Source organism: Lepidochelys kempii, chromosome 1 (assembly GCF_965140265.1).
Source record: "Lepidochelys kempii isolate rLepKem1 chromosome 1, rLepKem1.hap2, whole genome shotgun sequence".
NCBI classification, from domain to species: domain Eukaryota; kingdom Metazoa; phylum Chordata; order Testudines; family Cheloniidae; genus Lepidochelys; species Lepidochelys kempii.
The window spans coordinates 125,143,551-125,158,429 of NC_133256.1; the positions used below are offsets into that span (position 1 = coordinate 125,143,551).

At 42.2% G+C, this 14,879-nt stretch overlaps 1 protein-coding gene across 3 annotated transcripts in view; it reads left to right on the forward strand.

Annotated features, from left to right (window-relative positions):
* Positions 1-2,100: 2,100 nt before the first annotated feature.
* LOC140914962 (CD99 antigen-like) overlaps positions 2,101-14,879 on the forward strand; it is a 36,234-nt gene continuing 23,455 nt past the window's right edge. The window contains exon 1 of one of the 3 annotated variants that reach the window (XM_073354136.1): positions 2,101-2,379. In XM_073354136.1, the coding sequence (XP_073210237.1) occupies positions 2,319-2,379 (61 nt within the window). In that variant the 5' untranslated portion in view covers positions 2,101-2,318. The remainder of the gene's footprint in view (positions 2,380-14,879) is intronic. The other 2 variants (XM_073354127.1, XM_073354118.1) reach the window with 2 other exon arrangements.

Below are 14,879 nucleotides of genomic sequence, written 5' to 3' on the forward strand. Positions count from 1 at the left end.
AAGGTACCAAATGAAATTAATAAGCAGCAGGTTTAAAACAAACAAAAGGAAGTATTTTTTCCACACAACGCACAGTCAACCTGTGGAACTCTTTGCCAGAGGATGTTGTGAAGGCCAAGACTGTAACAGGGTTCAAAAAAGAACTAAATAAGTTCATGGAGGTTAGGTCCATCAATGACAATTAGCCAGGATGGGCAGGGATGGTGTCCCTAGCTGCTGTTTGCCAGAAGCTGGGCCTGGGTGACAGGGGATGGAGCACTTGATGATTACCTGTTCTGTTCATTCCTTCTGGGGCACCTGGCATTGACCACTGTCAGAAAACAGGATACTGAGCTAGATGGACCTTTGGTCTGACCCAGTATGGCTGTTCTTATTTGAATGTAATCTTTATATATTGATATGTATCATATTTATTTATCTTGATATAATTATTTTTGTATGTATTTTGGCAAAAAGACCTTCATATTGTTCTTTAGCTCTACCTAGTCCCCAGGGAGAGAGGTATGGTTCAGTACAGTACAAGGGTTCAGTCCTGCAAGTGATGAGTGGGATTACTGGTGTATGGCAGTGCAGATTACAGGACAGGCTTTTAATATTGTATAATATCTGGGGAAGCAGGCAGAGATAAAGGACAATATCCTTTGTGGCAAAGATGTAATACCTCTAAATTGTAACTTTCACGAAGAAATATGGGTTATTTAGCTGTGTTTAAATAAAAAGGTCTTATATTTGTAAACAGTCCTCCCATATCTGAATAATTAACATAAAAACTAAATACGGCACTTAAATACTGTGACATGTTGCACAAGAGAATTTTAATTTAGTCAGAAGAAGTCCAATCTTGCATTGCTTGTGCATCCCAAATTCTCTGCAACATCCAGGAGAGTTTCTGATGTCCAAGCAAAGGAGCAGCTAGCCCTCTGCAGGCAAGATTGGCAGGCTTCTTAACATATGTTTAATTTTAGATAACCTTTTTCAGTAAGTGCAGAAAGAAAATGTGGCTGGATGAAGGTGCGATCTAGCCTAGCAGACCCTGCATTTCAACTATCAAAGCCTGAGAGAGGATTTAATTCATCTAGTTCAGCTCCTTTTGGGACTTATTTTAAATATCTCCCATGTTTGCAGTTAGGCCTGTGAGAGTTAGATGCTAGTGAGAGGTTTTAGAGCTGCAAAACACATGTCCAGATGTCCAACATCCTCCCTCATAAAAGTCTGAGTGCTTTTCATAGTTGGATTCCACCCATCCCCAGGGACAGGCCCCAAGCATGAAATCTGAATCTGGCTTTTGACCCCTCTCCCCTTCCACTTCCTACAACACCTGGGATTCAAGAGATCCTCTCTCTTTTCAACAGGTATGGAGACAAAAGGAAAGGAGTTTTCCATAAGATGCTAACCCTGAAAGAGGCCAATCCCTGCCAATTCACTTTCTGGAGGCAAGAAACTTATACCTAGCAGAGTCATCTGAAACTGGGAAAGATTAGAGAGATAATATATTTTATTGGACGAATAAAAGATATTGCCTCACCCATGTTGTCTTTTAGTATCCTGGGACCTACCTGGCTACAACTACACTGCATACAATCCAAGGAGGAAGTCAGTTTCTTTGCAGGTCCAGAAAAGAGCTCCCTGCTGCCGCTTTTGCTAGACAGCAAGGGGAAAAACAGCTTTTGGCTCCTATTGCGTTGAGTCATTGCTCGCTCGCTCTCTCTCTCTCTCTCTCTCTCTCTGCACCAGTTTCTGGCACAGATCTGTACTCTGACAACCTTCCTGCCCTTCCACTGCAAACCCTCCCCGTGCCCGTTAGCAGCCTAACGTGCCGGCTGCACTCCCAAGCTATTTTCCGCAGCTCGGGGACAGCCTCTCCCCATCTGCAGGGCGAGCCCTGCTGCACCGCACCGCACCCGCTCGCCTCCCGTGACCTAGGGCGTGGCATGCCCTAGCAGGCTCGCACTGTCTCTTCTCCCTGCCAGCTGTGGGGGGGGGGGGGGGGGAAGCGAGTTGGCTGCCCCTTCGTCTCATTGGCTGTCTGGGGCCAGCTCTCCCTTCGGATTGGCTGCCTGCCCCTGGGAGGTAGGAGTCTTGGAGAGAGCGGGCAACCCCATGCCTTTTTTGGCTGCGGGGCTCGCGCTGGAATTGCTGTTTGCGCAGCAGGCTCCTGTGCGCGGGGAGGGCGGCGGCTGCTGCTGCCTGCGGCGCACCCGTGACCCGCTCCTGCCTTCTTGGAAAGAAAGTTTTGAGAGAGAGAGAAGGTGGGTGCGTGGGAGGGAAACCTGCGGGGAAAGTTTGCACCTTAGTCCCCGGAGCGGCAGCAGCGGATCATGCAGCGGGGGAGACTCACCCTCCTAGTGTCTCTGGCTTTTCTCCTGCTCCACGTGAGAGGTAAGAAGGTGGAGCAGACGCTGGGGCGAGAGGGTGGGTGGCTGCCTGCCGTGCAACTGGCCCTTCTTTCCCTTTGCCCCGCCGGGGATCCGTGGCGGGGGGGTTTTCCTGTGGGGCTCTGTTCCCCCACCCAGCGCTCCCTTTTGTTACGCCGCCAGCATAGGCGGAAGAAAGGAGGGGCTGTATTGGGAGCGGGCAGGAGGCTGGTGGGGCGCCCAGGCGGGAGATCTGCGTGGCTCTGAGGGCGGGGCAGTGCCCGGGGCTCCCCTGAGGCCATACAGCGGGGCGCGCCCCGGGACCCCTCGCGCTGGCCCCGGCTGGGCGAGAGCGGGCGAAGAGCGGGAGGCGGGCGCGCCAAGCGGCGGGAGGTGTCGCTGGGGTCGGGAGCTCCGGGCACGGGGGCGCGCCCTGGGTCCACAAATGGCTGGTCCCCCACCGCAGCGCTGCCTCCCTAGGTGGGGTGGGCCTGGTGGTCTGCCTCGGCTCCCCCAGCGACAGCCACCGAGAAGTCCTCGGATAGAGGCAGCCGGATGGGGGGGGGGGGGAAAGCCTTCCTTTTTTGCGAGCAGGAGGGGCGTGCCACGTTTTAGTTGGCGACTCCTCTTTTTGCGGTTGAATTTAATCCCTGGGGAAACTGATCTGCAGTGATTGTGAGGAAATCGCCTTAACTGTGGACACTGAACATGGCGCTATTGGAAATGAGGCAGAGGGCGGTGGGGTTTACCACAGGGCTGAGACAGGGAAATAAACCAGGTATATTATGTGGGACCGGTTGTCCTGCTTACTGTCTGGTTTGGGAGAGCTGAAAGGATCTGGGAGTTGTCTCTTTATGTATTGCTAGCCTGGGGAGGAGAAATGTTACATACATGCTGGGAATTCTTAGCTGCCTTCCTGCCCCACCCTAACAGCTGGTGTGTCCAGCTGCTATCTTTCAGAGGAGGTGGGATGCCTGAAGTGCACATCATTCCTCCACTAGATCTGCACAGAGTGGTCCTCCCCACATTTGCCAGTTGAGCCATAGATACATAAGGGGTAATGTGGTCACTTACAGAGGAGGTGATGATATCCTTTAAAATAAACACCACAATTGCTAAGCTTCATGATCTTACTTGTACCGTATGAAATTGTTTACTTTTTTCACCTCTCACTTTATATATTGTATGTACCAAATCAGTTGCTCTATTTTGCTGTGTTTTTATTAGTTTGTTTGTAGGAGGAGGGGGATTTTCTTGAATGCCACTGAGAGTTTTCACAAAAAGAAAAGGAGTACTTGTGGCACCTTAGAGACTAACCAATTTATTTGAGCATAAGCTTTCGTGAGCTACAGCTCACTTCATCAGATGCATAAAAGTGGAAAATGCAGTGAGGATATTTTTTATCCACACAGACCATGAAAAAATGGGTGTTTTTCTCTCCCCCCACCCCACTCTCCTACTGGTAATAGCTTATCTAAAGTGATTACTCTCCTTACAATGTGTATGATGGAAATGGCCCACCTTGATTATCATACACATTGTAAGGAGAGTAATCACTTTAGATAAGCTATTACCAGTAGGAGAGTGGGGTGGGGGGAGAGAAAAACACCCATTTTTTCATGGTCTGTGTGGATAAAAAATATCCTCACTGCATTTTCCACTTTTATGCATCCGATGAAGTGAGCTGTAGCTCACGAAAGCTTATGCTCAAATAAATTGGTTAGTCTCTAAGGTGCCACAAGTACTCCTTTTCTTTTTGCGAATACAGACTAACATGGCTGTTACTCTGAAAACTGAGAGTTTTGGCACTGTCAGAGTTCTAAAACAGCTTCCATTTTAGGAAAGAAAGAGGAGGTACTTTAAGTCAGAGCAACAGTTAAGTCAATGCTAACTTTCTAGTGGGTATCAGCACAATTACTATGCTATGGGAAATGCCAAGGTAAACAAACAAACTTTGCTGACAATTTCCCTTTGGTTTTAGTATTCTTATTAGCAGACTTTAAGCCTTGAAACTTTTGCCCAATTTTTTGCACAGAATATTTAAAAACAATAGGTTGAATGCTAGGATTCTGATGCATTATTTGGAGAAATGCAGCGACAGGCTAAAACTACTTTATCCAATAAGAAGTTATGTAAACTCTATTGGCTAAGATCTAATGTGATATAAGGATATATGATACAAATAGTAACTTACTTTGCACAATTTGTTATTTAATTACTTCTTGCAAGGATGGTATTTTTGCCACACTCCAAAGAAGGCTAGGTTTCAGAGTAGCAGCTGTGTTAGCCTGTATTCGCAAAAAGAAAAGGAGTATTTGTGGCACCTTAGACTAACAAATTTATTAGAGCATAAGCTTTCGTGAGCTACAGCTCACTTCATCGGATGCATACAGTGGAAAATACAGTGGGGAGATTGTTTCATGTTCTCTGTGTATATAAAATCTGTGTTACCATACAGACTGTAACAAGAGTGACCAGGAAAGGTGAGCTATTACCAGCAGGTGGGGGACCTTTTTGTAGTGATAATCAAGGTGGGCCATTTCCAGCACTTTACAAGAACAGTAGGAGGGGAAATAAACAAGGAGAAATAGTTTTACTTTGTGTAATGACACATCCACTCCAGTCTTTATTCAAGCCTAAGTTAATTGTATCCAGTTTGCAAATTAATTCCAATTCAGCAGTCTCTCCTTGGAGTCTGTTTTTGAAGTTCTTTTGTTGAAGAATTGCCACTTTTAGGCTAGTTGATGCTATGTAGTCATATTTTTTGTGTCAAATATTTAGCAAAACTGTTAGTGTAAAATCACTTGTTGCTGCAGAGCTCCAGAGGACATGCCATAAGGAAAGGAGGATGTTAAGTGTTTGACAAATCTTTGCAAGAAGGTAAATTGTTCTGACACGATCAGTAACCTTAACTTAGCTTGTTGTGCCTGGGGTTACAGTTCATAATGTGAATGCATTATCCCAACCAAATGCGTAAAAGACAAATAGGATCTTTTTTTTTTTTAAACAATACTTGATGCATTCATGCATGGTATGAAGAAAGCTTCAGTTTTAACCAGCATGAAGCTACTTTAAATAAAGCAATTTACATCAATTATCTAAATCACTTGATTTTAAAATATCAGTCTAAATCAGGTGGAGGCTTTGCAAAACTAATTTGAAAACTTGTGCTCTTACAACATTAAGCTAAAAATATATCCTAAATTTTTAAATGGGTCTTCAAAATCCCAATGTCTGTAGGGTATCTTATTTGAATTTTCACTACTTTGCAGTAGCAGTTCTGTAAATGTCAGACTCTGATCCTGCAAACACTTAAGCAGTTGCGTAACTATACTCACATGAATAGTCCTATTAACTTCAGTGGGGACTACTCCTGTTGCTAAAGTTAAGCATGAGGGTTTGCAGCATCAGGGGCTAGCACTGTATTTTTTTAATTAAACGTCTCTCTAAATGGCATAATCTTTCTCATTCCAAAACAAAATTGCTTCAGTGTTAACTAACGATGTTATAAACACAAGCTAAATTTCTTTTAAAATAAGAGCCTAAAGTTAAGTTTGCATTTAGACACATGCAGGTGAGATTTTCATGGTGTGGAACTTCATAGCAGAGAAAAATCTCTATGTAGCTGCTGAAATTTTACTAACAATTAGAAAATTTAAAAAATAAATACAAAACAACCACCTTATCATGTTAAGACTATAGAATAGAAAGAATGTGAAGAACTAGAAATTTATAAATAAAAATTGTGATTTTTAACCGCCCTGGCCTCATTTCTACACTTCTTTAGTTGGTTTAAATTCAGACTTTGAAAAAAAAGGTCAAAATACAGTTAAATTATGCATTTTAATGTTGATAACAGGTGGATCAAATTCCCCCAGGCATCATTCTAAAAATGTAAATTCCATTGTATCCTATTGCTATTCCCCAATTTCTGGTGGGGGTATCATTTTATTGAGCCACACATACTCTACTATGAAGCTGAAAATGTGCAGCAGACTATTCTTTACCTCTGTCACTGAAAAGAGTTCAGATCTGTGACTCAGACTCTGAAGACTTTTACTTTTTACACTGATAACTTATATAAAAGGACAACTGTGCATGCTAAATCAAAATGACTTCATTGCAGCAGTTCTTTGAAGTCATGACAGTGTAGCTTAGCAACTATTGAACACTCCTCAGCTTTACACTGCACAGCCAGAAACAATTTCTATATATTAATGTTTGCTGTTACTACTTTGGCATGTCACGTGGGGTGGCAGCTATACTTAAAATGTTTGTCCTTGTCTGACACTGGTTAGTGTGATCCACATACTGGGGAAGGCCCTATTTGAGTGGAGGATACAGTTTAGTAAGAAGCTACTGTAATTGACATGTCCTTTATTCCTTTAGTATTGCAAGAAGATGAAAGAGCACCCAGAAATCTACTAGCCAGAGACCAATAGGACAAGAGTGTGTAAAGGGTATGAGGGGAGGGAGGAGGAAGGCAAGTCACCAGGGAGTTCCAGGGGTCAGGGTTCATCTTCAGCTGGTAGAAAAGGGGAGGGTACATGGGTTTGTACCTGGTTGCATTTCCTTTTTCCTTAGAATGTGGGAGGGGGGAACAACACTTCATCCTCCATATGAATCTTTGACTAGTGTTTGATAAATTTGAAATCCCAGGGCTACTTGTTGGGAAAGGAGTAAGTAGTAGCAGCAGCATTGAAGTCTTCTGTCTGCAGACTCAGACAGCACCACAACAGTTAACATTTGGAAGGTTCTTTGCAATCATAAGGAGACTGCTAATGAAAGCAGAAATTATGTAGAAGCTGGTGACTGTGTGTGTGATACCTATACGCACACGTTTGCTAGAGTTCCTTACTTGCCATGGAAATACATTTTTCAAGGTTGGGTATTGCATTAGTGCAGTGTACGGGAACGAGTTAAACAGCTTCTATTAAACAAGTTGCTATTTCTCTACACACAACACTGAAAACACAGCCCATAAAAAAGGATTTCTAAGGTTTCATACAAAGCTTGTCACCAAGTCATGAAGCAGATTCCCTGTAATAGTCTCTTACTTGGTAGTTTAATTGCTTCTGGCTTAAGTAGTTTATTCAGTAGTTTGACAAATGAACAGTATGTCATGCCAATAAAATTTGTTTGCATTTGAGATGTGAGCTAAATAAAGAACTCCACCAAATATTTTGGGACAAGACAGCTTAAAGTGCATCAAATGAAATAAAAATCCAACTTTTTATTATGAGAGAAAGGAAACACAAATGCAACTTTAAGCCACAGTCTCAACAGAAAACATGAAGGATTTAGAAGTGTGACAAATCATATGTACATTAGCACTCCTCAAATATCCAGTCTTAATTCCCTTCCCCAAGTAGGTTTCTATCATCAATGTACAAAATGTCAAATGGACACTTTTTATAAAGAAACGTCTTTAACTGTACTTATTAAAAGGCAAGTCATTAGTAACTAAACTGGTAATTCACTCTACATGTTACTGGTCTCTATTCTTCTCACATTTTGAGTGACTTAATAGTCTGTCTTCTTGGATCTCTGCCAGCAGTTTTATAGATATTCCCCACCCGACCTCAAATGTATACTTATTGTGTACAGTAGAACCTCAGTTACGAACACCAGAGTTATGAACTGATCAGTCAACTACATACCTCATTTTGAACTGGAAGTACGCAATCAGGCAGCAGCAGAGACTAAATTTAAAAAAAAGAAAAAGGCAAATTCAATACAGTACTGTTAAATGTAAACTACTAAAAAAAAAAAATAAAGGGAAACCAGCATTTTTCTTCTGCATAGTAAAGTTTCAAAGCTGAATTAAGTCAATGTTCAGTTGTAAACTTTTGAAAGAATCACTATAACATTTTGTTCAGAGCTACAAACATTTCAGAGTTACAAACATCTCGGGAATGGAGGTTGTTGGTAACCCTGAGGTTCTACTGTATAACTTTCAGCTTTGTGCAGGATGGAGGGTGAGAATACTTCATCCGCAAGATCTGTTCACAAGAAATCTTTTAATCCCAGGTCTTTTCTTTTGAGTAACAGAATTTTGGTCTAGGTAAAAATAAGTTTGGGGGGGTGGTTGTTTTTTTTGCTTTTGTCCCTTCACACATGATATCCATTGCCTTTTTTGTTGTCTGCCAAATCTTAGTTGTTTGAGTCTGAATAAAAGGTTCCAAGTTGGTATTTTTATTAAACAAAAGCAGTTTGTAAACTCCGGAGCTTATGTTGTCTGGATCTGATCTGTTGACATTTTAGTTATGTTCTCTTCTCACTCACACTGGTCCTTTTTTATTTTAATTTTAAACTAGACCACAGACATTCATTTCACATTTTTCTTTATTTAATTTTTGCTCAAAACTAGTGAATTGTTTCACAAATAGAAATTAAACTGTGGGGATACAAAAGTTATTAAATACAAAATTCTCTACCTAATGCTGGGTCTGCAGTTTTAAAACAGAGTATATCTAATAGGCTTGGTGTTAATGATACAGTTGTCAGTAGAGTTTAATCTTAAAGATGCTCACTCCAAAGAATTACTCTTTCAATCTCAATGTCAAGAATTATAACATTCATAAACCAGTCGGAGAACACTTCAATCTCTCTGGTCACTCGATTTCAGACCTAAAGGTCACAATATTAGAACAAAAAGACTTCAAAAACAGATTCCAAGGAGAGACTGCTGAATGGGAATTAATTTGCAAACTGGATACAATTAACTTTCTCTTGAATAGAGACTGGGAGTGGATGTGTCCTTACACAAAGTAAAACTATTTCCCCCCCCTCCCCCCGCGCCCCAACTGCTCCTCACTGTTAACTGCTGGAAATGGCCCACCTTGATTATCGCTACAAAAGGTTCTCTCTCTTCTCCCCCCCCCCCCTTTGCTGGTAATAGCTCATCTTGAGTGATCACTCTCCTTACTGTGTGTTTGATAACACCCAGTTTTTCATGTTGTGTGTGTATATAAATCTCCTCAAATTTTCCACGGTATGCATCCGATGAAGTGAGCTGTAGCTCACGAAAGCTTATGCTCAAATAAATTGGTTAGTCTCTAAGGTGCCACTAGTACTCCTTTTCTTCTTTCAATCTGTGGTGCCTCGTGCATAAAACAAGTAGAAGGAATGGAAGTGCCAGATAACCCTTATTTTGTCTTCCTAATCCCTGCCCCACATTTGGGGCAACCTACATTTGGGGGCAGGAGGGATAGCATGCTTAAGAGGTGAGTAGCAGAGTAGGGCTTTGGTAAAGGGTTCTGGGAATCTTGTGCAAAAGGCTCTTGGAAGCTGGTGGAGCAGAGTCTTTCTTCAGATCCCCCTTCTCAGTTTTCTTGGTTTCGTTTTTTCCTTTATCAGATACTTGTTTTTCTTTTGTTCATTCCTCTTTTCCATTACACTCCTTCAGTATTATATATCCTTTCCTCCTAACACCACTCATCTGCATTCTCCCTCTTTCACCAACCCCCACAGCTATGCACTCTCACTGCCCAACTCAACACTGTCACCCACATCTCCAAATCCTGTGCAACAATCCTGCATCCCAGTCACTCTTCCAGCATCCTCTCTGGTAACTCCCTCACATACATAGCAATCACCGGTTGAAGCAAACCACTCCATGATTCCCTCCCCACAGCAATTCTGCACCATGGTTTCCCTTCCCACATATACAGCAGCCCACTATCCCTCTCCCCTGCAGCAGCCTTCTCCCCACTGCAACCATCCTTCATTCCATCTATCTCCCTGCCTTTCCCACAAGGCACCTGGGAATCCCCACTGCATCCTACAACCACTTTCTGCAGCAAATCCCTGGCTTCCTCTTGCTACCATCTCCGTCTTCCACTTCCCTTCCACTCATGTGGCTGTGACCAGGCACGTAAGGGACTGCACCAAGCCCTTTTGAATGTCCCATGTCTGCAGCCAACAGTGGTGAAATTTGTGGTGGGAGTTGAGGCTTGAAATCTCATCATGTTGCCTTGATCAACATGTATTCCATATTTTACAGGGGGGCTAGGGCATTTTCAGGGCCACAATGAATCCCCCGGTGGCCGCAGGCTGTTTTGCACTGTATAGTGTAACTGCTACACTTGCAACCAAATCATGCAAATTGATCTTTGAACGTAGAAGTTGAGTGACTCCATACAGGTGTAAGCATCATTGGGTTTCTGGGTACATGTAAGCATCTGTCCACACTGAACCTATTGGAGTCAGAGGAAGAGACTGTGGGATGGATTATGTGACGGGTTTGGTCACAGAGATCCCCTTGGGATTGTTACCTGATGTGCTGGAATTACCTCTGAGCCCGTTTGTCCTGCCAGCTTGGGACTCCAGAACCCTGCCTTGTTGAACCAGACACGCTAGCATGCTGCAACACAAACGCGTGTCTGGTCCACGCCCCTAAAGCTGCAGACTTTAACCAAAAACTGCTCACCAGGTCACCTATCTCCAGCAGCCAGACACCCAGTTCCCAATGGGATCCAAACCCTTAAATCTGTTTTACTCTGTTTAAAGCTTATACAGGGTAAACTCGTAAATTGTCCACCCTCTATAACACTTGTAGAGAGAGATGCACAGCTGTTTCCTCCCCCAGGTATTAATCACTTATTCTGGGTTTACTAATTAACAAAAGTGATTCTATTAGTATAAAAGGAAAGATTTAAGTGGTTTCAAGTAATAGACAGACAGAACAAAGTAAGTCACCAAGCAAAATAAAGCAAAAAACATGCAAGTCTAAGCCTAATAAGTTAAGAAAATGTTTACAAGTAAAATCTCACCCTCAGATGTTTCAATAAGCCTCTTCCACAGACTAGACTCCTTCCTAGTGTGGGCCCAATCCTTTCCCCGGTACAGTCCTTGCTGGTTCCAGCTCAGGTGGTAACTAGGGGATTTCTCATGACTGGCAGCCCCCTTTTATAGGTTTGGCCCAAGGCGGGAATCTTTTGTCTCTCTGGGTCCCCACCCCTCCTTCAGAATGGAAAAGTACCAGATTTAAGATGGATTTCAGCATAATGTGACATGGTCACATGTCCTGTGAGATCCCCAGCCTCCATTCTTCCTGGGCTGGCTTACAGGAACATGGGAAGGCTTGCATGTAAACAGCCATTTACAACCAATTGTGCTAGTAAATGGGAGCCATCAAGATTCTAAACCACCATCAGCTGCCCACACTTCACATAATTACAATAGGACCCCAGAGTTATACTTTATATTTCTAAAAAAAGGAGGACTTGTGGCACCTTAGACTAACAAATTTATTTGAGCATAAGCTTTCGTGAGCTACAGCTCACTTCATTTGTTAGTCTCTAAGGTGCCACAAGTCCTCCTTTTCTTTTGCAGATACAGACTAACACGGCTGCTACTCTGAAACCCTGTCTATATTTCTAGCTTCACATACAAGAATGATACATACATTCAGATAGGAGGAATATATTCAGTAGGTTTATAACCTTTGTTACGATACCTTACAAGAGACCTTTTGCATAAACCATATTCCAGTTACATCATATTTACACTCCTAAGCATATTTCCATAAAACATATGGAGTGCAACATCAGATTGTCAACTTATTAATTGTGGTATAATGGAGTGGGAATGAGTTAGGATTGTATTAGTGACATGCTGTATATTTTAGTAGTTCATTGTAACTTTTGATTGTTTTAGTGGAATAGTATTCAGAGTGTGGGATGGGTGCTCCTGGAGAAATCAGAAGTGGCTTTCAGCGATAAGGATGGAAGATTTAAACACATAATTGCTATAATTTCTGGGCAAGAGCCAGCACTCAAGGTGCAGTTCCCTAGTAACTGTTAAAATGCTGCAGTCACTTTATTTGGGGTGGGATGTGTGTTTACTAATCCACTAACCTGCCACCTAAGACCTTCACCTTCATAGCTACACAGATAAAACCTTTATGAATATTGAAATTAAACTATCAGGATCTGAGAGCTGTCCTTTGTCATAAACCATGATTTACATTAAGTCATGACTTATGACTTTTTACCACCTGGTCTTTAAAACATATGATATTCTGTTCCCTCTCTCTAGCAAACATGGGAAAGACACTGAAGGGTACAGGAGTATAAAATATTCTTTAGTGGAATGATAGACCATGCCAGTAGTTAGCTCTCTAGTGAAGAAAAACTGTCATAAACCACTCAGTGTGAGTTTTATTTTCCTATCTGAAACAGGTTTTGATAGTCTCATTCTGTTAACTGCCTGCTTGGGCCAAACCTTCTTTTAATGAACCTGAATTTCTAGTTGATTTTGAAACTGTTTATCTGTTAATTTCCTTTAATTGTCACAATTTGCCAAGCTGTAGAATTCTTACGAGTAGCTTTAACATTTTAGTCTTTTACCACAGTTATGTGAGAACTGCTGAGGCCTGATATGCATAGGGCCAGGTATGCATGAAGTACTTGTGAGAACACTGAAACTTGCCACTAAACTTCTCTGACCTGGTTTGAGACACATGCTCTGTTTCCATGAAAATCTCATGGGAATAATGTTGTCTGCTTGTGATCCCCACATGAGGAATACAGTACATTAACATTCCTTGAGGAATGTGCAATGGTCCTGGAAGCTCTGTAGTTCCAGATATTTGTGTAATTTTCCTAAACAGAAATGGAAAAGAGTATTGCTATAACTGACAACGTTCTTGTTGCCTTTAAACCTGGAAATCGTCAATGAGTAGCATAATAAAGGAGGCTACGGATAATTTAGCTTTGGAAAGCAGAATGAACAATGAATTGACATTGACAGTTTCTTCTTTGGTGGTGGAATGTGTGGAGGAATGAGAACTTTCAGGTAAGTGTTTCACCGGTTAAGGAAAGCTGATTGTAGCAAGTCCTGTTCACTGTTGATCACAAGTCTTTGTTAGGTTTGTGAAAGTTTAAAATACCAGCCCTTGGACAAGTTAAACTTGGAAGCTGTGTGCTGTAGATGATATAAATACTATGAAGGTTTGTTTGTATGTCTTTTGGTCATGGAAAATGAACGAGGCTTATTATAAACTTTCAGGTTTCAGAGTAACAGCCGTGTTAGTCTGTATTCGCAAAAAGAAAAGGAGTACTTGTGGCACCTTAGAGACTAACCAATTTATTTGAGCATAAGCTTATGCTCTAATAAATTGGTTAGTCTCTAAGGTGCCACAAGTACTCCTTTTCTTTTTATAAACTTTCAATAGCTGGATTTTCAAATGCCAGGGGTGGAATTTTCAAAGGATACTAAGGGAATTAGATGCCCAATTCCCATTTAATTTCATTGGAATTTGGGTGCTGAATACCCTGAGGTTTTTGAATGTGTTTATAAATGATACAAAACCAATATAAAAGGATTTCCAAAGAGCTCTAGATTTGAAAGTCTGTTGCTTTGAGGAAAAGACTTCCAAATTCTGTGACTTGGATGCATTATAAAATTACTTGGTTTTGAGGACTTATCATTGTTGCTAGTATTTTCCTTCTTATTGGTAACATGTGGTAACTTCTTGGATGTCCTAAATTGTATTAGCACAAAGTAAGTCTTACAATTTTTTCACTGAGAAAATGTTTACCGAAAAAAATCTTTCCACGATATTTAACTCTTCCCTGCATAAATTGGGGATCATTCCCTGTACATCAGCTGTAGCCAGTACCTGAATGTGAACCACTTTCCAAATGTAAAGCTAACTTTTTCTTGGGGGAGGAGAGGTGAATGACAACATTCAGCTTTTTAAAGGAAAGCTGAATGTTACATTTGTTGTGGAGGTGAAAGTATTTGTTTTTGTTCTATAATAGTAAGATGACTTAACCTTCGATTAAATTTAGGCCTTTTCTACACTGCAGAGTTTTGTCGCTAAAAGGCAGCTTTTGGGGACAAAATGTGGAGGTGTACACACTGCAATAACGCTTTTGGCGACCAAACTCTTCAGTTTCAACAACACAATAAAACCACCTCGACAAGAGTCCTAAAGCTTTCTGCGGCAAAATTAAAGTGACAGTCTCAGTGTAGATACTGCTGTTTGTTATATCTGTTCGCTATATCACTGTTTTCAACTCTGCGGGCATGTGCCCCTCCCCTTTCAAAGCTTTGTTGTCCAGGGCAGAGTTGCACACTCAGCTGTCAGAGCAAACAGCAAATCACGAACGTGTAATGCTGCTCTGTCCCACACTCGGAACGCAGGCAGGCAGGCGGGGGGGAGGGGAAGGGAGGTGTGAGTGAGAGACTGACTGCTGTGAAGAGCCATGGCGGGAGGTGGGGGCTGATGCCAGGGGTGTCTCCCTCCCACTGCCTCAGGACTGACTGCTTCCGCTGCTGTCTGAATTTAGGAGACAGCATGCTGACACACTCACTCCCCAATACATACCGTCTCTCCTCCCTCACCCCACCCCCATACACACCAGACATGCCAAACCCATGAAAAAAAAAACAGAAATTGTACTTGTTATTGGCTTGTGAGTTGCTTTTTGGTTAGTTTTTGGCTTGTAGCTTGTTGCTGCTTCTATTTTTTTTTTTTTTTTTTTTGGTCGGCTCCCAGCAAGGGGGGGCAAGCAG